The sequence below is a fragment of the Colius striatus genome, chromosome 16 (assembly GCF_028858725.1).
Source record: "Colius striatus isolate bColStr4 chromosome 16, bColStr4.1.hap1, whole genome shotgun sequence".
Taxonomy (NCBI): Eukaryota; Metazoa; Chordata; class Aves; order Coliiformes; family Coliidae; genus Colius; species Colius striatus.
The window spans coordinates 1,296,011-1,321,664 of NC_084774.1; the positions used below are offsets into that span (position 1 = coordinate 1,296,011).

Genomic DNA, 25,654 nt, shown 5'->3' on the forward strand with positions numbered 1-25,654 from the left:
TCTACTGTTTAAACCTTTAGCATTCTCTGTTCCCAGTGCCTCTATTTCCTTCACATCCCAACCACTAATTTAGTATATATTCAAAAACTTGTGGTGTCTTTCTGTCTCTCCTAGCTTGAGGAAAGGCAGCAGGTAGGACGACCATTAAAAGGGGTGTAAGTGGTACTCAACACAGATGAGATGTTTATCAAGCTGGCATCTTTGTAGGGTATTGAAGAGCAGCATCTAAGTTTGCTTGCAGTTGCTGTTTGTTTATTTCAGCTCATTTTTAAAACCTTTGCCAATGTTGATGAGCTCTCTGCATTAAGCTTTTGACTTGAGAAACAAAGGGTGTATGATGTGTTATCTCAATGTTTGTGAAAACAGGAATTCTGAATCAACACCACAGTTTCAAATCAAAATGCACTTAATACTATTACATGAGGTCTGGTCACATGTTTCACTGGTCTTTAGGCTACAGTTGAGGTTTGTTCTGCTTGTTAAAATGTGAGTGTGTGAGTGACTGAAACAGAACATGGGGATACAGTTCTTGCTTGGAAAATGTCTGGCTTCAAAAGTATGGTTGCATTTTAAATAATGTATCTGCACTAAAAACACAGGGCCAAATTGTCTTCAGTCTTTGCCAATCTGATTGCTCACACTTTGGAATGATGTCAGTAGTTTTTAAAGCTAGTACAACTGCATCTGCACTTTTTTTTTATCTTGTTAGAGCTACCTAAGAAAAAAGGTGAAATGTTAGAGATACAAATATCAGTAAAGCATAATATTGGCTAGTCCTAGGTGACAGAACATCCCTTGGAATTTGTAACTTCATGTGATTTACTGTTTGAGGGGGTAGCCTTTGAATTCAGAAGACTTGATATCTTTTGCTAAAGAAAGCTTGATTACATACTGTTTTCTGTCCTGATTATGTGTGCATGCATCTCACAAAAGATTTTAATCTCCAAAGGGAACATGTTTGCACCTTTCAGGATCTCAGCTTCCACTTGGTAATTGTTGTCATTCTCCAGAAATCTGTGTGAAAAATGTGTGGGAAGGGTTCAAATTTTATTGTACTTTGATTCTTTAATGTATTTGCTTGTAGCTGGAAGAGGGGGATGGGTATTAATTACACCATTTTGTCTTAAAACATGTAGATGAAATGTCTCTTAATTGAGGTAATCTTATTAAGCTCCTATAGACTTCATTTCTGTTGATGTGCACTTCTTGACTTTAAACAGTGTGAAGAGTGTCTATGCTGGCAGCATGGAGTCTGTATGGGTTTACTGGAAGATAATGTACCTGAGAAATATACCTGCTATATTTGCCAAGATCCTCCAGGTACAGATATTTAAGGTTACAGAGCCACCTTATATATGTAGTAACTTTATTGGTTTTTATATATTTCTCTCTTGCAAAGATTAAACTTCGTTTTGTTTTTGTTTGCTCCCCTAACTGTGTCTGTCATCTTAGGTAATAGATACAGAAAGTTTCATTTATGTCCCTGAGTCAATACTGTGGCATTACAGTTGGACAGGAGTGGAGATGAATGTTTTAACTGTGATGACCATCTGTCACCTGTTTGCCAGTAACAAGGATTGTCCTGTGTGGCTATGATAAATGAATTTAGCAGCACTCGGGAAGCATCAGTGAAGACTCCCCACAGGCACATGCTGTGGGATGTGGCTGCAGCTTTCCTCCAACAAGACCAGGCTCATCCTGTCTTGAAAATAAGACAGCAAGAGGCTTGCTGGTTCTCAACAGCCATGGATGGATCTTGTCCATCTGACTACATTAACCAAGATAATGTCTGTATCTACTTATCCTGAGTAACACAGTCCGAGTTGATTCAAGCAACATGTTTTCTGTTCCTAACTGTGTATTTCAAAATGTCTTATTCCATCTCATGCAGCAGTAGCATTGCACTGAGGTGGATCTTTTCTGAGTTGATGCTCAACGAGTTACAAAAGACCTCGCTGAATGTGGAAATGGAAGAGGTTCAGGCTTTGAGTCCACGTTCATTAACTTTGAGATAACATGACCTGTCTGCCTAATGACGAGATCTTGTTGGTTTCTAGACGTATCTGGATTGTGTTCTCTGCCATCTTTTTGGTTGTTGAAAGCTACCAGCTTGTTTGTAGCTTAACTCATTGATTTGTATTGGCATGCTAATGTTGTTTGTACTCGTAGCAAGGAAGACACACTCTGCTTACATTCAGTTCTCAAATTAGTAGTAAAATAACCTGTCATTTCTTGAAGTTTTTTACTGTATCTTACATCCAGGATTTAAACCCCCTCTTTTCAAGATTGATTTGTGGCCATTTCAGTTAGTTGTGCACTTCAAATGCAAACTGAAGCTGGGCCATCACGCTTGAGCTCTGTGTATTTAGGAAAGAAGTGACCAGAATGCTTTTTTTGATAAAAACTGATTGCAAGTAACACTTCATTTGCTTAATTAGCTCAATCACTTTTATTAACTATTGCCTTGAAGATCCTGAATCTGATTTATTTTTTTATTTGGGCTTAATTTTTACCTCTACCTTGGAAAAGGGAAGCACAGCCAGCTTTTTTACTACAAAAGTGGGTTCTCAGTTTCAGTGAATCTACTGTTGGCATGAAATGTGCTTAAATAGGCTTTAAGAATCTGCAAAGAAGTTGCTTTTAGAACTGAGCACAATCCTTCAGCAAACTCTTACTGAGGGAGGAGCTTTCCCCAGCTTAGTGCTGTGAGTTGTAACAGCACTATTCACGTTTAGTGTCATTATGCCCAATTGCACCAACAATCATTTTAAATGTGGGTTTTTTTGGTCAAGTGGGAGTTTCAAGAGATTTAATATTTGCCCTTACGTTAGCAAGATGCTTCTGATGTGACAGATCATTCAAGCCATAGAAAGCATACATCATTGGATATTGTCTTGTGTCTTAAGCACACCTATGAAGAGCACTTTTTGTCTATGAGTACACCACTGAGTAAATGCTGCCATGGATGGGCCTTGGGTCGTATTGGTGGTATTCAGATGACCACAGAGTTACAAAGTTCACAGTTTTACTCTGGTGGACTGAAGTTCATTTTCTGTCACAGATGGTAGTAGTTCCAAAATCAGTGTGTGGGGGTTAATACAGGCATGTCAGGAATGTTTCCAAAGTGGTCCTGGCCATATCTAGAAGATCTCTTACGTGGCATGGCATATCTGCCTGAAAAGTGGAGCTGTTAAACCTTGAAAACTTGTCCTTCCCTGTGTTGGCTTCTGTTAGAGAGGTTTTGGAGATCTTGCCTCAGCACCTCGGGTACTGTCCCGAGGGTATAGCCCCACTCCTTTTACTCCTTTCCAAGACAGAGCCTTAGTTTGAAAGTATCCTTTCTGTCCATGGCCATTCATACAGGGCATGATACAGATATCACTTTGCTGCCACTCTGTACCACCATCCAAAATCATAAACCCCTGCTCTGCTCCTTTCTCAGCAGGGCTTCCAACGAGTTTGGCTTCATTGTGACAAAGTTAATAGCAGGCGCAGTGCTGCTGCTGCATGTGCATGTGGTGCAGCTCCTGGGTCTGACTCTGCTGCCCAGTAACATCTGCAGTGCTGAAACTTCTCAGTATTAACCTGCTGATATGGGAGGCTTTTTTTGAATGTTCTTCTTGAGTTTGTGCTCCAATATTATCTCTGCTTTTGTAGGTTCGCTGCCTGGGCTGTATATAGGCCAGTGAATGGTGTGGTGTTTCTCAGGCTGCTGAGCTGTGTTCTGAGAATATCTGTTGTAATAATACATTTTAAAGGGTGTGGGGGGGCTTTTGTTGGGTTTTTGGCTTGGATTTTTTGGTTTGTTGTTTTTGCAATTCAGCAAGCATCTCAGTTTCCACTCTTTCCTGCTAATACCGTTTTGTTTGGCTTCTTACATTACCTTTACTGATGCATTTATCACATCTAACACAATTTCATTTCAACTGTTGTTGATATTCCAACCTGTTAAGCTAGAATTGGCATTACTAATAGCCTGATTGAGGCAAGTTCTCCATCAGAACCTCATCAATGATTCCTTTAAAGTTTACTTTTGAATGGCCGTATTAATGTATGTATGATGCTTAGAAACAAGACCTCTGGAGAATGGAAGTTCACTGCATTTTGCTCCATCTTTCTATCTGCAGAGAGCTGTATTCAAACTGGAGCTTGAGTTATAACCATGGTTACTAGGCAGTTTGATACCCTGCTAAAAATACACTTTTCTGTGTGCATCGGCTGCGGTTACCTGTCGTGGATGTCCGTGGATAGAATCTGGGGTCTGAATGCCTTTATGGTTGGGCAGAGGTTTTTGACTGTGATTATCATCTTACTTCCCATTTTACAAGTTCTTCTTGTCTTCAGGGTTTTGTCTGCCATTGTAGGATCTTTATTGGTGCCATTGATAAGAACAAATAAGCTGTTGCAAGACTTTGAGATGATCAGAATGACTACCGGTAATGTTAAGATTTCATAGTTAATGCTTCATTATTAACACACTCATTGCTGTTGCTTTAGGTCAGAGGTCCAGCTTAAAGTACTGGTATGAGAAGGAGTGGTTAAGTAACGGTCACATGCGTGGCTTAGCATTTTTGGAAGAAAATTATTCCCACCAGAATGCCAAGAAGATAGTAGCCACTCACCAGCTTCTTGGCGATGTACAGAGAGTGATAGAAGTACTGCATGGACTGCAGCTGAAGATGAGCATATTACAGTAAGCAGTATTTAAGTATCAGTTGGCATGTTTTCAACATGAATTAGATTTCCAAAAGTAGAAAAATAACCAGAAATTCGGATTTATTTTTGTGCTTCTCTATGAGTGTGTAACAACATAGTTTGAATTGCTAACATAGTCTGACTGGGCTGCTTAAAAACTATTGAAGCAGGCTGTGGGTCAAACTGCTGAAGAGCAGCTCTGCAGAGAGAAACCTGGGAGTCCTGATGGATAATAAGCTAAATATGAGCCAGCAATGTGCCCTCGTGGCCAAGAAGGCCAGTGACATCCTGGGATGCATCAAGAAGAGTGTGGGCAGCAGGTCGAGGGAGGTTCTTCTCCCCCTCTACTCTGCCCTGGTGAGGCCTCACCTGGAGTCCTGTGTCCAGTTCTGGGCTCCCCAGCTCCAGAGGGACAGGGAACAGCTGGAGAGAGGCCAGTGCAGGGACACCAAGATGATCAGGGCACTGGAACATCTTTCATATGAGGAAAGGCTGTGGGAGCTGGGGCTGTTCAGTCTGGAGAAGAGGAGACTGAGGGGAGATCCTATTAACATTTATAAATATCTAAGGGGTGGGTGTCAGGAGGTTGAGACATCCCTCTTTTCTATAGTAGCCAGCAACAGGACAAGGGGTGATGGGATGAAGCTGGAACACAAAAAGTTCCACTTAAATATAAGAAAAAACTGTTTCCCTGTTCAGGTGAGGGAGCCCTGGCCCAGGCTGCCCAGAGAGGTTGTGGAGGCTCCTTCCTTGGAGGGCTTCAAGACCCACCTGGACACGTTCCTGTGTGACCTGATCTAGGTGACCCTGCTTCTGCAGGGGGTTGGACTGGATGATCTCTAAAGGTCCCTTTTAACCCCACTATTCTATGATTCTCTGATTCTTTGAAGTGTGTCGAGGACTGTAAATGTGTACAGGAGGGTTGTGAAACTAGGAAGGAAAGAAGTACAAAACTAATATCAGCTTCTCCTAAAGCACCTAGATAAAGTAAAAAGAAAGAGAAGTATAACCTGTGGGAACATTCTTGCAGCACTTGCTTTCTCCATTCCAGCAATTTGGAATCAGTTTTCCCAGCAGAAATAAAGTCTTTTTGTTTGGTGTAATCAGTGTCTCTGAAATGGGAGAGCAGCTGCACCTTCATCAACCTGTAGTAATTCTTTTCTGTGTGAAGACTGTTACAGCTGTGTATTAAAAAATAATCTGTAGTCACTGTAGAAGTCAAGTTTTCTGCATCTTTTCCTGTTTAAAGTTATCCTTGGGTTCCAATGACCGAAAAAATCGTTTCCTAACTCACTCCAGCAGTTGTAAATTGATTCAGTTCCATATTTACAGTTTATTAATTGATATGTACATCAGTTTCTATATAATTGCACAGCAGCAGCTATTTGGAAAGCAAAGCTTTTAGAGGGTTTTTGTGTTCTTTAGGAACTTTTCTCTGAAATTGAATCTGTGTTGATGCACTGAGGCCACTGGCAGTACTTGAGATGCTTGAAGGCTGGAATAATGCTTCAAGCAGAAGAGTGGCAGCTTTAACATAAGCTTTTCCTTTTCCATTACAATATCTCTTAGTCAGATCTGTAAGTAATTCCTTTCGTTTTTGGAGAAGGTGGAACATAAATGTTCGAAGACCACTCCTTGGGCCTTTTCTTAAGTAGCCACTTTGGATTGTGTCTTTCCAATTGTGAATGGAGTTTTGCATAGCACTAAGGTGTGGAGAACTGGGCAGGTATGTGATGCTTGTTACAGACTTTTTTCCCTTTCTCTCCCATCCTGAAGCTGGTGAGATGACCTGGTTCAATTAAAGATGAGCCATGGCCCTGTTAGGACCTTCTTGTTCAAAGCTGTTTATTTTAGAAATGCTGAATTAGAGGCCTGATGGTGTTGTTGATGCCTATCTGCTGTCTAGGGAAGGAGATGATTTCACAGCTGCCTGAAACTACTGAGACCACTCAGTGTTTCAAAGAGAAGGCAAAGGGTCAGAGGGGACCTTGGCAGCTTCAGTGCTGTGGGAGGGAGAGGCAGCCTCCAGCAAGCAGGGATTCAAAGGTTGCTCAGGTATGAAGCGTTGGAATTTTCATCCTTACGTAGCTGGTGCATCACCTGTGGATTTTCTGTCCTCCATGAAGTTGTTATCCCTTGCTCTCTGTTGAGCAAAACAGTAGCTTTAGGTGTAACGTGTCAGTGGAGCTGAAGAGGAAAGCTTTGGTAAATGAACACCTGGCTTTCGGGTTTCTAGGTGTGCCTTTGGCACTGCTCCCCAAAGGCAGCACAGCCCTCAGGCGCTGCAGGCAGAGGGGCTTGTGTGGAGTCTGAGCAAGTCCATGGCAGCTGTACCAGCTCTAGATTCCTCTGGTAGGCACTGAGGAAACTTCAGCTACTGTAGAATGGATTAGAAAGCAGTGACTTTGGAAGTAAAGTGATTGTGTTTTGTTGAGTGGTTTGGCTGACAGCTGGAGAAGCTGGATCAGCTTCATGGAGTGAGCCTGTCTGCCATTGTCAGGGAAGCAGAGAGGGACTTTGGGGCAGGCCCTCTCCTTTCTGTGCAGCTGGGTGCAGGTGCTTTAGGGTCAAGATTTGCTTCTGCTGCATTCCTGCAGCACGTAGCAGACAAGCTGCCTACCCTTTGAAGGTCAGCAGAGTGATTCTGCTTTGCTCTCCTTTTTACTGCTGTTTTAATGACTGTCAGACATGTGGAAGAACAGTATCAGTTACAACACTCAAAACTTGTTATTTGTTTGTTCTATCCATGTAAGAATCTGACACCTACAGTTGTCCCTGCTGCTGGAGTCAGTCATGTGTTAGTCAATTTGAAAAAGATTGAGACTATAAGAAGCAGGTGGGGGACTGTGGCAGGTTGGGGTACCAAGTTTGTTCAGCATCTTGAGCTTTAAAGGAAAGTTAATGTTTTAAGGGGAATCACAGCATCTTAAGGATTGGAAGGGACCTCGAAAGCTCATACAGTGCAACTCCCCTGCCAGAGCACGAAATTCTTCCTTGTGTTTCTTTGGAACCTCTTGTGTTCCAGTTTATACTCATTGTCCCCTGTCCTATCGTTGGCCATCACTGAGCACAGCCTGGCTCCATCCTCCTGGCACCCACCCTTGATGGATTTGTAACAGGAATGAGGTCACCCCTCAGTTAGTAGTAAACAAATAGAAATAGTAAAGAAGTTCTACATCACCCCTCCAAATGCCCAGCTGTTTGTATTAGAGGGCAATAAAAGACCAAGGGATTGAATTTTGAAGTTTATTTTGGGGAACTACAGGCTAAAGTTTGATACTGAGGGGTCTGAGGGGCTCTTTTTGTTTTACTGGTGTTTAACAGTTAGTTTAGGTTCAGTTTACTTGACTTACCTTACTAAAAATACCCCAGTGAGTTTAGACTGCTAATAAATTGCAAATATTGAAGCAGAACATTCCTTCCAGGGCATCCTTGGTGACAAGTTGTGTGTATCTATTTGAAACTTTGTCGTCATGGTTTCTTTCTCAATGTCAACACTTGGTTTTATATACCTTGTTACAAAAAGGAGAGTAGTGAGCCTGAGAGAACAGTGCAGGAAGGTGCCCAGCTGTTGTGAAAGATGGATATCTCACTGACCTCGGTCGTGTGGGTTTGATTGCAGTGGCTAAAGCACGTAGGAGTTCAGACACTGGGGTAGGGTGATTTGCTCAGGCACTCCAGCATTTACATTTGGATGTTTTGCTTCTTAAATGTTTGAACAGAAACAAAGAACATCCTGACCTAAAGCTCTGGTGCCATCCCTGGAAGCACATTTCAGTGGATGAAAAAATCCACGCCAAGCACATCATTCACATCGAGGAGAACTGTCCCAAGGAGGAGCCAGCGACATACAGAGCTTGGAATGGGACGGTGGAGAAACCCTCAGCCATCCCTTCTGTGGAGGAGTCTTACATTACAAGCGAACACTGTTACCAGAAGCCTCGGGCCTACTACCCTGCCATGGAGCAGAGACTGGTTGTGGAGACAAGAGGTTCAGCCATGGACGATGGAGTGAATAGAATAAGGGAGAACGGGGACGATGCGCTGTCGGAGAGATTTGGCTGGAATCTGGACCGAGAAATATGCAAGGTGGAAAATGAATCCAAACACAATTACTCAAAGGTATTTGTATGAAAGTAGCCCTCTCTGCACAGAGGATGTGTTTGCCTGGCAAAGTACAAAGCTCAGCTCTTTTTAACAGTGTTTAGTTGGTGTCTGTGTGTTTCGTTTTCTCCCCTACTGTTACGCTGCCAGTACAAATGGAAACGATCCACGGGATCAGCTCCATTTCAAAGGCTGAAGTGGACTTGTGGGCCTTAAATCATCTGCACAGTGTGTGGAACATGCTGTATGGTCCTCTGGAAGTTTGTTGCTTCTTACTTTTATGTGTGTGAAATGTGAAAATGAACACTAGCAATGGGGTGGAGTGAGAACAGGCCAAGCATGTGTGGCTCTGCCAGCTGCACTGGCAGCCCAGCTTTTAGCCATTTCCATCTTTTTCACATAGTTACATTACTAAATTCCAGGTTCTTCAAAGCATTTCATGGAGGAAAAACCCTTCCTTTTTAAGAATGATCACCATTGAGTAGTCCTGCATCTTCTTTCCCCTGGAGCATACTAGTTTTATATATTCAGCCCTTGGTTCTCAAAGCTCTGTCAGGTGCTTTTCTTTCTACATCCTAATGCAAAAAGTTTGTTTCGATTAGTTATTTACAAGTTGTTTGAAAAACATGGTCTGACAAATGTTAGAAAGCCTGTGGAAAGTACTGACCTCCCTTTTTTAGGTGAGAAGGTTGGTTAGCTTTTATTTCATGCAAATGTAAGCAGTGATTTGTGTTCTCTTTAACTTCTCTCTCAGGTCAATTGGGATTGCTCTGTGTGTCCCAGAAAGGCACCTACTTCTGTTCCTCCATCTCTCAGGAGCCAGTAGTCAGGTTTTTCTAAGTGGTGGTGATGTCTTTTTCTAGATGCTTCAATGACAGTTTTAGTAGAATTGAGATTAGATTCCTTCAGGAAAAATGCCTTCTCACTGCAAAATCATTTGCTCTGTAGTTCATTGTTGTCATGTTAAAACTGGCCTCAGTGTTGCCCAGGATGCACAGGTGAAGTGCAGCATCTTCCAGCTGGAAGCTGGCAGGGACCTGGCTGTGTGGATGTGTGCTGTCTTTTGAAAAGCAGATGCTTGTGAAGTGCAAAGCGCAGGCCTCAACAAAAGGGTTAAACAGTATGTCTACCTAGCAGATCCTCTTGCCCAAACTGCCTTAATATTTGTGTGTGATATGTTCTCCCTGTCGCTGTGTCCCCCACTAGCCTAAGAGTAGTTGAGCAATCAGCTTGGGTAAGTGCAAGGACCCAGATAGTCTGGCTCACTGTAACAAATACTATTGTGTTTATTTTTGCCAGGTGAGAGAGTCTGTCTCTAAGAAGATCTCTCCAGAGGACACTATTGAAATGAAATTGCTGGAAAAAGACAAAGAAGGAGTTGTGAACTCACAGCTGCAGTGGCAACTTAATCTTCTAGCTCACGTGGAATCTCTGCAAGATGAAGTCATACACCGAATGGATTTCATTGAGAAGGAGCTGGATGGTAGGTAATGTTTTTCTGGGTCCAAAATTAACTGGATTTAATTAACACGTTAACTTGGATTGTACTTGTGCAGACCTACAAAGAGATGAGGGTTGCTTTGTTAGATCGATGCATTCACTGATAAGAACCAGACATGCTGCTGGGGTTGGGGGGCAGATTTTAAAACAAAGATCCTATGAAAACTGAGCAGAACTTAATAGAAGGAGATGCAGTTAGATCAGTTCTAAACATTTGCATCAGATGGTGTAGTGGGGTATCTTCTATGTCTTTTGCTTTCAGGTTTCCATCACTTTCTGTAGCTCTTCTGTGTATCTGGACTCGCCCTTTCTCAGGGCCCTGCTGGCTCTGTCAGCTGGTCCACGTGCCCTCCTTGGTGCACAAGCTCTTGTCTTTTCCAGTCTCTCCCAGATTAGTTATTTAAATGTCTCTTGAAGTTTGTTTTCCTAGAAATGTGTGCAGCACCCCTGTGTTGCATTAAACCATCCAGGATAGTTCTTCTTAACAGCTCTGGGGCTGGCCATTGGTTGTGTGGTGGTTAGAGCAGCAGCTTTTCTTGCCAAAGGCACTGGGAATCTGACCCTTGCTGCAGTGAGGCCTCTCTTTATGGGTCGGTGAGGTATCAAAAAGTTGGAACAGCTGCAGGAGTGTTTCAGGTAATGAAGTCCCATCAGCCTTGTAACAGTAATGTCTGTCATAAATGAAGATGCTCTGGTTCACAAGGCTGCCCAGGGCACTGCTGCTCTGCTCAGGGGTTTTCTTCTCTCGGGACAGAGTGTCTCCACAGTTAGTTAATGCCCACCAGGTTGTGCCAGTGGGCACTGCTGCTTCTCTAGGCAGATGTATTCTGTCTTCAAGGTTTCAGTCTCCTCCTGCCCACACTCCTGTGCCGTGAACCCATCATGGTTCAATCTGACCACCCTTTCTCCTGGTCACATTTTACATTGTCACGTGAGTTGTCTTTTGCTAAGTGTTTCTGGTTCTTGTTTCCTGCTGGGAAGCTTTAGAGCAGGAATTCCTTTTCTTTATGCTGTTTGTATTTCATCCCCACTTCCCATTACCCAGGTCTTCCTGTCTTGGCCAATTTTGTTTTGTACTACAACAGGTTTCTTTCCTTAGCACAGTCCTGTCCTTTCAGGATCCCCAGTTGCATCTAACACTGATCTTGAAGGTATTGTGATGGTATGAATTTCCTGCACTGCAGTGTCCTCACTCTGGAGTTGGCACAGATCAGAGGGAGTTTGGCACCACATTGCCCCCCGAATTATTTTGTTATGTATCTAAAGCTGTTTGCAAATATTGGTGTGAGGAGACCAGTTTTCTGATTTCTCTAGTACCACGTGTTAAGGATACTGCCTACTGCTCTCAGGGGTCACAGGAGATTTGCCCAGTTCCTGTGTAGTGACTTTAGGTGATCTCTTTGAGACCTGGATGAGTGACAGGTTTGTTTCTCTTTGCAGTTTTGGAGAGCTGGCTGGATTATACAGGAGAGCTGGAACCCCCAGAACCACTGGCTCGCCTCCCCCAACTCAAACACTGTATAAAGCAGCTGATAACGGACCTGGGCAAGGTGCAGCAGATCGCTCTCTGCTGCTCCACGTGAGGCTGGGGCTGCTGGAGGCTGGCTGAGCACCAGGCTGCAGCATCTGATGTCAACAGCTATGTATATTGAAATGAAATTAGCATGCTGGTTGCACGGGATGCGGACTGACTTCAGGGATGTGTGAGGAAATGCTGTTCCCAGAGCAGCAAAGGTGGTTTTATCTCATGGTAACGTCGGGTTGACAGAGGAGCTTGTCCTCTTGTCTTCAGAGGTTGGGTGTTGGTTGGGAAGTTATACCTAAATTTCCACTCCTTCCCAGTTGCTCATGGAAATGGTAGACTTGTTAATAATTAAAGTGACTCAAAATTGTGCCACTTCAGAACAGAGTTCTAAGAGCCAAAAATGTGTAGTTGACAGAGGTTGTAAATAACTTTGCATAGTTTAAGTGACTTGTGTCATGTTTTATTCCTTCTGGTTCCTGCATTATAGCACATGGTATTTAATCATTAGGAAATGTTATAACAGTTTTCAGACTTAGTAAGTATGAATGTCCAGCTCTTAACTATAAAGTGTTACATGGAGGTTTGCAAGTGACAGTGGCCTAAACCCCACTTCTCCGATGTTAAATGACGTGGCAGAAGGTCACAGGTGGATTGCACTTACTTCAGAACAAACGATTGTTTTCCATATTTATCCTGTCACTTGTCCCACGACTTGGTACCGGGGATAACCCCTCATCTTCCCTCTGAATGCTGGACTCCCAGCCTGGGCCTCCTGCTGCAGTGCTGGGGGGACTGACCTCAACCCTGAGCTCAGCCCTCTGAGCTCTGCCCTCCCCAGAGCTCTGGCCACCCAGAGCTCTGCTCTCCCTGAGCGCAGCCCTGCCTGAGCTCTGCCCTCCTTGAGCTCTGCTAACTCTGAGCTCTGACCTGCCTCAGCACAGCCATCCCTGAGCTTTGCCCTTCCCAACCTCACCCCTCTTGGAGCTCAGCCCTCCTCAGGCTCTGCCCTTCCCGAGCTCTGCTCTCCCCGAGCTCTGCTCTCCCCAGCTCTGCTCTTCCTAGCTCTGCTCTCCCTAGCTCTGCCCTCCCAGAGCTCTGCCCTCCCCAGCTCTGCCCTCCCCAGCTCTGCTCTGCCCTCCCAGAGCTCTGCCCTCCCCAGCTCTGCTCTCCCCAGCTCTGCTCTGCCCTCCCTGAGCTTTGCCACTGGGGCCTTTTCTGCCCATCTGTTAATAATTGCCATTCCGGTTATGTTTTGAAACGTAGACTGGTCTTTTCAGTACTCTAAATGTGTTCATTGTACAGATGGAACTCTCTGAATGTGTGGTTTTGGGAATCAGTTCACTTTATATTTGTATAAATAAAGCCTGGAGATCTATGCATGAGGTGCTGTCCTCCAGACAGTGAGTGGGTTATTATCTGAAGCGATGTCTGTTCCCACAGGCCCTTTTTCTACCTGAGGTTTTACTTTCCTGGTTTATGTTGCTTGGTGAGAGCAAGATGAACATGCTGCTTGTGTTTAAGGCCCTGTCAGGCAGCATTTTTACAGGGCTGGGGCACCAGAAGCAGTTGGGACAGTGGGAGTCTCAGCTGCAGGTCGTAGCTCCAGCAGAAGTGGCTGTGACTCCTGTTTGCCTCCCCCAGGAGGTTGAGTTCCCCGTGGGAGATGGCAGCTGTCCCTGCAGGGAGAGGCTGGCCTGAAGAAGCTGGGTTACACCTGGGATTTGTTGCCTGTGTTGGTACCAACCAGCCATTGAAGGCCCACCCCTGTACAAGTTATGGATTTGGGATATGAATCTGTAACGTTTGAGCGACATCAGCCTGAGGCCCCATGTTGCTGTGGGAGTTGAGGGAATGCCCACAGTGGCTGTTTATTTCCTTCAGAACACACACTAACTGGGCTACTCCAGGTACTCACTGAGGCTGTCGTGCCAAGTCTCATTTCAGGGATGAATTTGTTTCACAGTTTTACAGGACAGGTTGGCATACAGTGAATACATGTACAGCAGAAAAACAAACTTGTATTTTCTGTGACAGTTGGAATAAGGGCTTCAGTGGTATTGCAGAAGCACTTTGCTGTCTGAAGGTGAGGCCAGTGCTCCTGCCTTGTCTCATTCCTGGTGATGACACCCGAATTGGTGTGTCCTGGGTGGCTATAGAGCAGAAGGGCATCAGCACTGGCAGGTGGGAGGGCTCTTGGGCTTCCCATGGCACAGGGGGGTGATGCCTGGAACCAGGAGGATGTGCCTTGGTCAGAGTCTGCACCGAAGGCACTCGGCTGGGCACCTCTGGAAGCTCAGCTCTGCTCACAGCCTGAGGGCCTGGAAGCTGTTCTGTCCCCGAGCAGACTCGAGCTCCAGGGCAGTTCTTCCCCAGCACTTGCTTTCTCTGTGCTCTGTACGTTGGTTGTTGCTCAGGGCAGCCCTTCAGCTCGGGGTAGAAAGGTGGTTTGATGGGTGGATCAAAGGGCAAATGCTGGAGAGCTGTTTCCCTCCAGAGGTGGGGAAGCCCTTGCAAGATAAAGACCGAAAGTATTTATTTAAACTAGAGTAGCACTTCTCATGTTCAGGAAAGATTCTTTCTTGTGCTCTGCCTGGGTTCGTTTTTGTCCCTGTTTTTTCCACATTGTTGTTTCACAGCCTGGGCCAAGGGTTTGGTCTGGCAGGTCACTTTCTTAGTTCCCTAAGTCACTGGTAAGTGAATGCAACGTGGAGCCTTGATGAAGTGAGCAAACATTGCACTGTGTGTCCATCTTTGTCTTTGTTTATGCACTATAAGAACTGAGGACGCTGTACAGAGAATTTTGCTTGGGAGCAATATTTGCAAAACTTGAAAACTTCTGTATCTTGGTGTTTGGAATAAATAAATAGGTTTTTGTTGGTTAAGTCTTAGTAAAGTCTTTGTTTCGATTCATGAGCAACCAGTGCAATCATTTTGGGCTGTTTCTTTGCCTAGCATTGAGATGCAAGTGCTGTTGTTTGACAGGAAGGTAGATCTGAACTCTTCCTGAAGTATGGGAGTGATTGTCCTGCAGATCTGTCCCATCGAAATGCTCCTGTCCCCTGCCATGTGTTGGGTCCATGCTGGGCATTTAGCAAGGAGCTTGTACATTTTACTCCCAAATCTTTATGTAACGTATTAGGACCTAATTTGGAATTTGACCCTACTTCTTGTTCCTGTTTTGAGGAGCAGGCCCCCCCCCACCCCCACTGCCCAGCCCACTGATGGCTCATCTCCCAAGAGGTGAGGCTGTGGGGCAAGAGCTGCTCCAGCCAGCTGGGCTGGGACATGTGCTGTCAGCTCTCCAGAGCAAACTGCACAGAGGAAAACAATAAAGCAGTTGCTTTCCAGTTTTCAGGTGTAAATGTGTTCTGGCCATGGAGCAGCTGGGCTCAGGGAACAGCACCTGAGTGTTGGTGGTGTGAGGGAGCACTGGTGGAAAGGAATCAGCTTCTGATGTGCATTGGAACAACCCCTATGGGGAAGGGGAGGAGCTGGGAGGGCAGGGGAGGGGAGTGCCTGGAGGCAGCCATGAGCGTTTCTGCTTCCATCTCTTCCCCCTGTTTACCCAGGAGGAGGAAAACAACTTTATACCCTTGTCCTAGAAAATGTCCCTCCTGCTTTTGTTCTCCAGGCAGGATTCCTGTGAAGCCGCTGGAGCCCAGCTGGTGCAGCCTGGAGACAGTTCTGCTGCTGAGGGCAGATCCAGGCATGTGGTTCATGGTTGAGTCCAGTGCTGCACATTCTGCTGATCACTGAAATGCCCACATCAGGTTTGGAAGATGTGAATGGAATGTGGGATGACTTGCTGAGATGTGTGCTGTGGCCAGCCCTGTTTCTGGGAACATGTGCTTTGAGCTTGTCCAGGCTCCCTCTTATACTCACTTAAGCTTCTTGTGGGAGCAAACTGATAGTGGGAGGCAGTTGCCAAGTCCTCCATCAGCCTTCACGGGGGTAGATTCACCTTGAGGCTCCTCAGCCTGAGAAATCTGACACAACCGTTTTAATGTTCCTCCTGTGATTTGACCAGAGCATCATCTCTTCTCATCCCATGGTCCACTGACCACCCCCAGCTGTGCTCAGGGCTCTGCCCTTTCTGAGGGCTGGGGAGCATCAAGGGCTGCTGCAGTTGCTCAGGGCGTTGCAGCCCTTGACACCAATCCCTCAGTTACTCACACAGCGACTCTGCAAGGAAGCAACTCTGTACAGCTCTTGCCTGGTTAGTGCCTGCTCCAGCTGACCAAAAACATCTGAGTTCAAACAGGCATGGAGCTAAGAACAGAAAATAGGAAGGGTTTATGTAGATAGCAACACTGAGAAGAAATTAACAAAGCTGGAATTGATCATTCTCTGCCTGCAAGGTGCTTCTGCTGGAGGTGCCCGTGTGGCAGCGACGTGTGGGGCCAGTGGAGGCTGCCTGGTGCCACAGTCTGGGTAGTTCATGCTGTTCATTGAACTGTTAAGGACCTTGTTGCCCATTGTTGAGGTGTGTTGGGTGCATTGGGCTCAAGAGCATTCAGGCTCTGGTGGGTCTGAGTTAAGCAGGTGGGAGTCCATTCACAGATGGAAGGGGCAGAAAGGAAGGATGGCACAGTCCCTCCTGCCTGGCTCCACACCGAGGGAATACTTGAGGCTGCTTCTGTCCCTCCCTGCAGCCCAACCTGCTCCCCCTGCCCTCCCCTCTGTGAGCTGTGGCACGAGGAGGGGTCAGGACCTGCTCTCTGCTTCTCCCAGCTCTCAAAACCCCAGTCTGGCACCTGACCGTGCCAGGACATTCCCTGGGTGTTGTGTGCTGGGGGAGCAGAGGCAGCCCCCTGGGCTGGGGGCCTAGGAGAGTGTTTCCCAGCAGGACTGAAGTGTGTCCAGAAAAAGGAGCTTCTGGGGCTGCAAAGAGCTGTTGTGGGGCTGGGAAGGAGGGCTCGGAGGGGAAGAGTTCAAAGAGGTTTTCCAACCAGGCATCTACTACTGTGCTGAGCTCCAGCACATGAGAAGCAGCTTCTTGACTACAGTTGCCTCCAGTCTGAAGTAGAACCGTCACTGTGCTGTAAAAGCATCCAAACACCAGGATCCAGGGTGGAGGTGGAGGCCCAAGAGCTGCCTTTGTTTACACAGAGTGGCTTAATGGCAGAAATAAAGGAAGCAAAACCATCTGAGCTGCTGTGGGGCCTAAGTGTGAGAGCAGGGGGTGTGGGGCAGGGGTGAGGCTGAGGGGTGTGTGCTGAATGGACACCGGGCTGAGGCTGAGGCCCAGACAGAGGTGAGTCTGCAAATCACAGAATCATTTGGTTGTTAAAGCCCTTGAAGCTGCTGCAGTCCCAGCCCTGCCCTCACCCTGCCCAGCCCAGCACTGACCCACAGCCTCAGCACCTCAGCTCCACGGCTTTGGGATCCCTCCAGGGCTGGGCACTCCCCCAGCTCCCTGGGCAGCCTGGCACAGGGCTGACACCCCTCTCAGGGAAACAGTTGTGCCTCAGCTCCAGCCTCAACCTCCCCTGGGGCAATGTGAGGCTGTTTCCTCTTGTCCCGTCACTGTCACTGGGGAGCAGAACCCGACCCCCAGGTCCCTGCAGCCTCCTGTCAGGGAGTGTCAGAGAGGGCTCCTGTCTCCCCTCAGGCTCCTCTTCGCCAGGCTCAACACCCCCATTCCCTCAGCCCCTCCCCAGCCCCTTGTGCTCCAGCCCCTTCCCCAGCTCAGTGCCCGGCTCTGGCCACGCTGCAGCCCCTCAGTGTCCCTGTGGCAGTGAGTGAGGGGCCCAGCACTGACACAGCCCTGGAGCTGCAGCCTGCCCAGGGCCCAGCACAGGGACAATCCCTGCCCTGCTCCTGCTGCCACCCCACTGCTGATCCCAGCCTTCTTGCCCCCCTGGGCACGCTGCTGGCTCGTGTTCAGCTGCTGTTGCCATCCCCCACAGGGCCTTTCCCTCCAGCAGATTTCCAGACACACTTCCCAAGCCCAGAGCCCTGCCTGGGGTTGTTGTGGCCCAAGTGCAGGCACTGGGCTGCATGGAGGAAAGGGAAAAGCAAGAGTGAGTTTGCAAGAGTGAGCTTGTCAGACATTAAAAGGAAGAGATTTGAGCCTTTTGGAGGCAGGAAACCTGCAGTTCTGGAGGTCCTGCTGCAGCAGCCACAGTGCAGAGGAAGGAAGGGATGGCACCAGGCACTGCTGGTGCAGAAGTGATCCAGTCTCAGTGCAGAGGAAGCTGTGGACGCTTTCCCTCGGCCCTGCTTTGCTGATAAGAGGCTACTGAAAGCAAAGGCTCAGGGGTGTTGCTGTTCTGAGGCATTGCAGCAGCTTCTACAGACCCTCTATCCCAGAGGTGTAGCTTAGGTGGAGGTTGGACATGAGCACTTTCTGCCTTTGTGGCAGGTCCTGCTGCAGACCCATTTCTGTCCCGTTGCTCCTAGAACAGCAGTTGTGATGTTAAACATTTGTAAACCTCAAGGGTTATTTCCTGCAGCCCCTATCCCAAAGTCAGCTGCCTGGGGGCCTGACCTCATGGTGAGCAGCAGCAGCAGCAGCAGCAGCAAACCCCTGGCCAGGGCGGGTGGAAATCTGCTGCAGCTGGCAAACACCATTTATCCACAAACCTGCAACTGTGAATGAGCTGTCCTTTAATTAAGATACTAAGAATGGTTATTGCTGCAGCCAGAAGGATCCTGTATTGTAGACCTTAAACCCAGGATAATCTATATGTTAAGAGGTTCAAAAATCAGCTACTTTGGGTGCAGCAGGAGGCTGTTTTCCTCCCACTTATGCTCACTGGGACCAGCAGAGCAAGACTGGCTGGTGGGTGAAAGTATGAGGGTACATGGCAGTGGATTCCCAGGCCCTGTCCTCCAAGGACATCCCACCCCGAAACAGTTTGTGCATGATTGCTTTGGGCCCAAGGAGGTTGGGCTGTTCCCTGGGCCAGGCTTCTGCTCACTGATCATTTGCATCCGCTTTCCCTGCAGCCACTGGACGCAGCCGCAGCCAGACCCGCTGCAGCCTTTGGAGCAGGAACAGTCCTTTGATGCGCAGCTTCTGCTCCTCATCCCACTGGTGCTGGGTGAGGCTGGGGGTGCTCAGGCTCTACATCCCCAAGGGCCCAGCTTCAGACAGGGCAGCCCTGGTGCAGCCCCTTCTTCCAGCAGACTCCCCTCTTTGTTCTCGGCACCCTGTGTCCCCAGTATCAGCCTCCCAGGGGCAAAGCTCCTGTGGCTGAAACCAGGAGCAGCCTGAGCAGGGACAGGCACCCGCTGTGGGGCTGGGGCCAAGCGGGACCCTCTCATCAGCTCTTCTTTGCCCCCTGCTCAGGCGTGGCCGTGTCTGTCAGGAGGAGGTAGGAGCTGACGGCTTCCCGCAGGCCCAGGCTGATGGGAGAGTCCTCAGGGGGCGACTCGGTCTCAGAGCACAGGAGGGAGCTGTGTGAGGGCAGATGGGGTCAAGGGGCAGCTCCCGACCCCCAAGCGTCCGATGGGGCCAAGGACAGCCCCGGCCCCTTCACCGACTGCCCCCACCTGCCGATCTCATCCCAGTTGAGTGACGGCAGCTTCACCACAGCAGGCGGCGCCGGCGCCGGGGCTGGCCTGGCCTGTCCGCCGGAGCAGGGCTCCCTGAGGGCACAGCACAGCCCCTCGCCCAGCTCTGGGCAGGGTGGGCTGGGTTGGCTCTCCCTCCTGCACCCCAACCCGGGGGCACCCGAGCAGGAGCCCCCCTCGCCCCCTCCCTCGGCGCCCCCGGATCCGGGGCTGCCGCGGCCTCACCCGAGTAGTGTTCCACCAGGCGGTGCAGGCTGGGGAAGGTGAGGCGGGGAGCGATGTAGAGCCAGCCGTTGCCCAGGCGCTGGATGCGGTAGTGGGTGACGGAGGCCCAGGGCCCGCGCTCCCCCCGGCGCACCGACAGCGAGTAGCAGCCTGTGGGGCCGGTGATGGCCGTGAGCAAGCGGCCCCTCAGCCCACCGCCCCTGCTCCCCCGCAGCCCTGTGGGGCTCCGGTTCTGGTGCCGGCCCCACGCCGCGAGCGGCTCAGAGCAGGGCTGAGGGAGCACTGGGACGGGGCTGCCGGTGGGCGGCTGCTGCCGTGTCCCCCACACCCGCGGCGGCGGGGCTGTGGCTCTGTGCCCGAGCCCCCAGGCTGGGGCTGTGCAGGATGAGCCGCCGCAGTGCCCAGGCAGCTGGGCTGGCGCATCAGCCACCGCCGCGGAGGCGCGGGGCAGGATCTCCTCCCTGTTCCCCTCGACAGCTCTGCGTGGTGGGGCCCAGTTTCCTTTCAGAGGCTGGGCCTCTGCACTGCTCGGCTTCACCCAAAGCTGCAGGAAGCTTGTGGCGGTTGTTTCTTTTCAAGCCCCGTGGCACAAAGCTGGGAGCAGCAACGCCGGGAACTGCCCCGTGGGGCAAGTGATGGAGGCTCAGCTCCAGCGCAGCCCCTCTCTTGCCCTCAGCACCCCAGTGGGAGTGGCCAGGGGAGTCACAGCAGCCCCAGGGCTCTCACCTCGCCTAGTCTGGCTCTCCCGGATCAGGAAGGATCCGCTGTGGTTGCCGGGCTGCAGCAGCAGCTCTTCCGCCTTCTGCCGACTGACGCCCTCATACAGCCACCTGCAAGGGCAGCAGGTGCTGGCAGAGCCTGGGCACAGCCCCCACGGCCCTGCCGGGGACCAGGCACAGCTCAGGGTGCAGAGGCCGCCCCGACGCTGCCTCCACAAGCCCCGGTGCTGCCCCATGGGCTGGGAACAGAACCACACCATCAGAGTCTCAAGGGCTGGAAGGGACCTGCAAAGCTCATCCAGGGCAACCCCCTGCCAGAGCAGGAGCGCCTAGAGCAGGGCACACAGGAACTCACCCAGCTGGGGCTGAATGTCTCCAGAAGAGACTCCACAGCCCGTGAGCTGGGGCAGGATGTCCCAGTGCTGTGAGGGGGTTTGGCCTCAGAGGGTCTGGGGTCTGCTGTGACTGTATTCCTTGGGAGCCACCCCAGGACAGACCCTTCCCAGCAGTTACCTGTGCCTGACCTTGGCCACGCAGCTGCTGGGGATGTGGCACTCCTTGCCAGACACCTCGGATGCCACCAACCACCACTCCCCATCCCTGCAGGGATGCAGGAGCCGTCCTGAAGGGCCTGGGGTGCGGGGAGGGGGACCCCCAGGACCCCCCTCACCGTGGGGGCTGTGCACCGGGATGCGCCACGGTGCCGGGACTCACTCAGACAGGACGCGGAGCCGCTCGCCCATCCTCAGCACCGCGGCTGCCCCCGCACCGGAGGGGAAGTCACAGAGGGCCAGGAAGCTGCTGGGGGCTGCGGGGAAGGAGAGGGGGCTCAGAGCTCCCTGGGCACGGCACAGCCCGGCTGAAGGACGCCAGCCATGGCACTCACCTGCCGACGTGGGCTGCGTGGGGCCAGCAGCTGCTGGCGGGACTCCCAGCGGCTTCTCACGGCTGGGCAGGGTCCCCATCCCTGGGGCAGCACACGGGCCCGGGCACAGCCCTCAGCCACGGCCAACTGCAGACTGAGCGGCTCAGGCAGGGCCAGCAGCACGGTGGGACCGGGGCCGAGGAGCCGAGACCCTGCAGAGCTGCACCACGGTGTGCCCACGGTCACAGCCACGCACCCTGTGCCCACGATCACAGCCACGCTCCCTGTGCCCATGGTCACAGCCACGCTCCCTCTGCCCATGATCACAGCCACGCACCCTGTGCCCACGATCACAGCCACGCTCCCTGTGCCCACGATCACAGCCACACACCCTGTGCCCACGATCACAGCCACGCTCCCTGTGCCCATGATCACAGCCACGCTCCCTGTGCCCATGGTCACAGCCACGCTCCCTGTGCCCATGATCACAGCCACACACCCTGTGCCCACGATCACAGCCACACTCCCTGTGCCCATGATCACAGCCACACACCCTCTGCCCATGATCACAGCCACACACCCTGTGCCCACGCTCACAGCCACACTCCCTGTGCCCATGATCACATCCGTGCCCCATGGCAGGGCATTGCCATAGGGTGTTGCCAGCATGGTTGGGCTGGGGCTGAGCCCCGTGGCAGCCTCTCAGAGCCCTTTGAAGGCTGAGGGCCCCTGGGGCCCCTTCCCAGGATGGGGCCACCACATCCCCATGGTGGGCAGCACATGGCTGTGCCCATCCTCTGGCTGCTGCCCTCCTGCCCCAGCCCAGCATCCCCTTGTGTGCGGGGCACCCATCCCAAAGCCCCAGGCCACTGGTTGCCATGGGGAGCTCAGGGGCTCTGAGGACACCTCACAACCTGTTTGGGTTGCTCAGCCATGGACATGTGCAGCTGAAGCTCTGTGTGACTCAGACTCCCCTGGGCTGAACCTCCCAGGGACAAATCCCCCGGGGCTGAACCCCTCGGGTACAAACCTCCCCCAGGCTGAACCCCCCCCCGGGACAAACTCCCCAGGGCTGAACTCAGTGGCAAACCCCCATCCCAGGCTGAGCTCCCCAGGGGCAAATCCCCCTTACCTGCGTCTGGCTGCTCTCACCATTGTGCAGGAGCCATCAGGGCCGAGCAGACATCAGCAGGCTCTGCCCACGGGCTGCTGCTCCAGGGCAGGGAGTCCTCAGGGTACACAGGTTGCAAGGGGTCCCTCACCCTCCCAGTCTTCCCCCACCCCAGCTCACCCTTGTGTTCTGCTCTCAGGTGCTGGAGCCAAGGCTGCTCCCGGCAGTGCTGGTGGGAGGGTGCGAGGTGCCGGGGCGGTGGGGCCACCGCTGCTTCCTGTGACGTGAATGCTCACCACAGTGGGGTTTTCTTTCTCACCCAGTCCACAGGCTGCTGTGTCCATCAGGGACCCCAGCACAGAGGGCTGAGAAAAGCCCTGAGGGCACTCAGGGCAATGTGGTCATGGCATGGACAGCACGGAGGAGCTGAGTTGGGTCCCAGACTCAGGCTGAGGCTGGAAAAGGGCCATTCCCAGCCAGGAAAAATCCTTTCCCAACAAGAGTGGGGGGTCCAAAGCAGTGGCCATTTGGCTAAGCAGCACCCAGCCCATCCCCCCGCCCCGCGCAGGGCCTGTCCTGTGCTCAAAGGGGCTGGGTGCTGTGCTGGGTGCTGAGCTGGGTGCTGTGCTGGGTGCTGAGCTGGGTGCTGGGTGCTGTGCTGGGTGCTGGGTGCTGTGCTGGGTGCTGAGCTGGGTGCTGGGTGCTGTGCTGGGTGCAGAGCTGGGTGCTGAGCTGGGTGCTGGGTGCTGTGCTGGGTGCAGAGCTGGGTGCTGAGCTGGGTGCTGGGTGCTGTGCTGGGTGCAGAGCTGGGTGCTGTGCTGGGTGCAGGGTGCTGTGCTGGGTGCAGGGCTGGGTGCTGAGCTCGGTGCTGTGCTGGGTGCTGTGCTGTGTGCTGGGTGCTGTGCTGGGTGCTGTGCTGTTACTATGCTGGGTGCTGTGCTGGGTACTGTGCTGTTACTATGCTGTTACCCCTTGTCCTGACACAGAATCAAGTGTCACCCCATCCTGCTGACACCCACCCTTTAGGTATTCATCAGCATTGCTGAGGTGCCCCTGAGCTCAGGCTTCCCTTCCCCAGGCTGAACAGCCCCAGGGCTGCAGCCTTTCCTCCTCACACACTTCCATCCCCTCAGAGACAGGATCCCTAAGGGATCTGAGCACAAAAGCTGAAAAGCAGAAGGTGAAGAAAGGGCTGGGTTAAAGCTCAGGGAGCTGTGTGTTGCTCTGCCTGTACTCGGCTGCGCTGCTGGGTCACTGAACAGCCTCTGACCAGCGCTGCCCTTTGTGCTCGTTGTCCTGCCCTCTCGACCCTGTCCCAGCACTTTGTCACCGGGGGTACAGGTCACCTGTGGGTGGCAGCCACTGCTCTGCTCACCAGGGAGGGCACTGCGGTGTGGAGTCAGTCCTTGGCACCTGACGTTCCGCAGCAGCTCTGGTATCTGGCTCCCACTCTGCCCAGGCTGGAAGGGTTTTGCACTACAGCAGGGAGCAGAGCTCTGGTGCCTCGGACAGTCCCTTCCCGGGGACACAGCGCCACCCCCTCCCACACAGCCACCCCTCCCTCCTACAGCGGGAGACACGGAAAGCAGCGTCAGGTCGTGCCAAGGGATGCAACAGGAGCACGTGGGGTAACAATGAAACTCAGTTATAGCTTTATTTAATAACTGGTACAAAGTGCCCCTCAGGCAGAGCCTCCCGGTCCCGTTCCTGCCGTGGAACGGAGCAGGACGCGAGCTCAGCTGTCGGGGAGGCGGCTCCCGGCGAGCCAGGGCTGCTCAGCAGTTACCAAGGGCTGTTTTGCTCATCTACCCAGAGCTGCAGCAGCCTGACCGCTCATCCCTTTTCTCCCATTACCAGCCAGACCCTGGCACCGGCAGCCGGCTCGTTCCCGCCCCGCGTCCCGGCCAGCCATGAGGCAGCAGCCGGAGGCCGCGGGTCACCCCCCGAGCAGACCCCGGCGCAGGGCTGGCACGGCGGGGCTCGGCGTGGCACGGGGCACCGCTGCCTGGCAGCCGCGGCTGCGGCTCATCCCTCTGCCCAGGCTCGGCAGCGTGAGCTTACTCCGCTTTGCCCTTTCAGGAGCTCGGGTGAGAGACCACTCTGCCCCTTCTTCACGCGCACCGAGGTCAGACCGAGGCAGCGTCTGTGCCCTGGGCGTGCTGAGCTCCTGGCATAGCTCTGCTCCGGCGCCACGGCCTCGCTTCCCCGCAGCCTGCAGACGCCACGCAGCTGCACCACAAGGGTCCTTTAGCAGAAGCACAACTAGAAAGCGATTCTAGCCACAAAGCCACAGAAACTGTATTGAAATGAAGAGGGGGGACAAGGGCCGCCATCCGGACGGACGCGGCGACGGGAGACGCCAGCAGCACGGACGGGAACGGGGCGCGCGACGGCCGCGGAATGTCGACGAGTTGCAAAGAGGCTCCGATGCCACGGGCCAAAGTAATGCCAGGACAGACTACCGGGGGGGCGGCCGCTGGGATGGGCATGCACGAGTAAGGGAGGACGGTTAATGCCACGGTGGGTGAAACGCGAGAGTCGGAGTGGGTTCGGTGGGGGCGAGTGCAGGGGTGTGGGTCCAGGAGCTCCTGCCTAGCACGACAGTTCCATGGTCTGCGGCGTGTCCTGGAGGTCGATCCCTTCGGGGGTGCCGGCGCTGCCCTCGCCCTGGTTGCTGGCATGGGAGCGGCTGCGGCTGCTCTCGCCAGAGCCCACGCTGGAGGAGGAGTGGGTGCGGGAGCGCATCAGCCGGGTCATGCTGGCTGCTGGCACTGCGGGAGACAACAGGCACGGCCCTGAGAAAGGGGAGCGCTTCAGAGCTGCCCTCACGCTCACCCGGCTGCGCGCGGCGGGCGAGCCCCGCAGGAGCCATGCCCTCGGGAGGAAGGCTCGCTGCTCACCGCCACCATCCCGGCTTTGCGCGTCTAAAGCGAATGCTTAAGGCCCGCTTTCAAAAGGTCTGAGGTGCCCAGCGCCCGCGCTGGAAGGGACGGCTGGCAGGTGCTGTGCACGTGAGGGTCGGGGCAAACCCAACGGCCCTTGCACAGGTGACCTTTTGAAAGTCAGTCTCGTCACTCCGGAAAACCACAGAGCTGAAGTCATGCAACAACCAACAAGGTACAAATGCAGGTGGAGCACCAGCGCAGGCAGGCGGTGCGAGGGGACAGCCCGGGCGGATGCAGGGTGCAGGTACCTGACTCAGTGCTTAGGTGGCTGAGCTGCACATAGGGGACTGCAAACGTCAGACGGGGAGAGGGATGAATACAGGAAAGAGCCAATTAGTTGCAGTGTGTGACTCCCAGCTGCACTGCTCCTGGGACCCCCAGCTACTCGCCCTTCTGATCCCAGGAGAACAGGCAACGAGCCTCTCGGGGAGATGATGCCAAGCTGAA

At 51.9% G+C, this 25,654-nt stretch overlaps 3 protein-coding genes across 14 annotated transcripts in view; 1 reads left to right on the plus strand and 2 right to left on the minus strand.

The window, feature by feature from the left end:
* The window catches only part of PHF20 (PHD finger protein 20), a 70,279-nt gene extending 57,059 nt beyond the window's left edge, over positions 1-13,220 (plus strand). For all 8 annotated transcript variants that reach the window (XM_062009489.1, XM_062009491.1, XM_062009488.1 and 5 more), the window contains 5 exons: positions 1,221-1,320; positions 4,498-4,693; positions 8,418-8,817; positions 10,099-10,282; positions 11,740-13,220. In XM_062009489.1, coding sequence (XP_061865473.1) covers positions 1,221-1,320; positions 4,498-4,693; positions 8,418-8,817; positions 10,099-10,282; positions 11,740-11,882 — 1,023 coding nt within the window. In that variant the 3' untranslated portion in view covers positions 11,883-13,220. The remainder of the gene's footprint in view (positions 1-1,220; positions 1,321-4,497; positions 4,694-8,417; positions 8,818-10,098; positions 10,283-11,739) is intronic.
* A 5,210-nt stretch (positions 13,221-18,430) lies between these two features.
* SLA2 (Src like adaptor 2) lies at positions 18,431-21,258 on the minus strand. Of its 3 annotated transcripts, XM_062009091.1 has the most exons (7): positions 21,173-21,258; positions 21,001-21,094; positions 20,800-20,886; positions 20,294-20,397; positions 19,568-19,717; positions 19,322-19,448; positions 18,431-19,225 (listed from the first exon to the last, which is right to left on the minus strand). In XM_062009091.1, exons 1-7 carry the CDS (start codon positions 21,249-21,251, stop codon positions 19,093-19,095), a joined length of 774 nt encoding a protein of 257 aa, XP_061865075.1. In that variant the 5' UTR covers positions 21,252-21,258; the 3' UTR covers positions 18,431-19,092. The 3 variants fall into 3 exon arrangements, with proteins under 3 accessions (XP_061865075.1, XP_061865074.1, XP_061865076.1); XM_062009090.1 differs by having other exon boundaries at positions 21,001-21,258; XM_062009092.1 differs by lacking the exon at positions 20,800-20,886 and having other exon boundaries at positions 21,001-21,258.
* Positions 21,259-23,891: 2,633 nt separating this feature from the next.
* Positions 23,892-25,654, minus strand: part of NDRG3 (NDRG family member 3) — a 58,724-nt gene continuing 56,961 nt past the window's right edge. For all 3 annotated transcript variants that reach the window (XM_062009075.1, XM_062009077.1, XM_062009076.1), the window contains exon 16: positions 23,892-25,033. In XM_062009075.1, the coding sequence (XP_061865059.1) occupies positions 24,855-25,033 (179 nt within the window). In that variant the 3' untranslated portion in view covers positions 23,892-24,854. The remainder of the gene's footprint in view (positions 25,034-25,654) is intronic.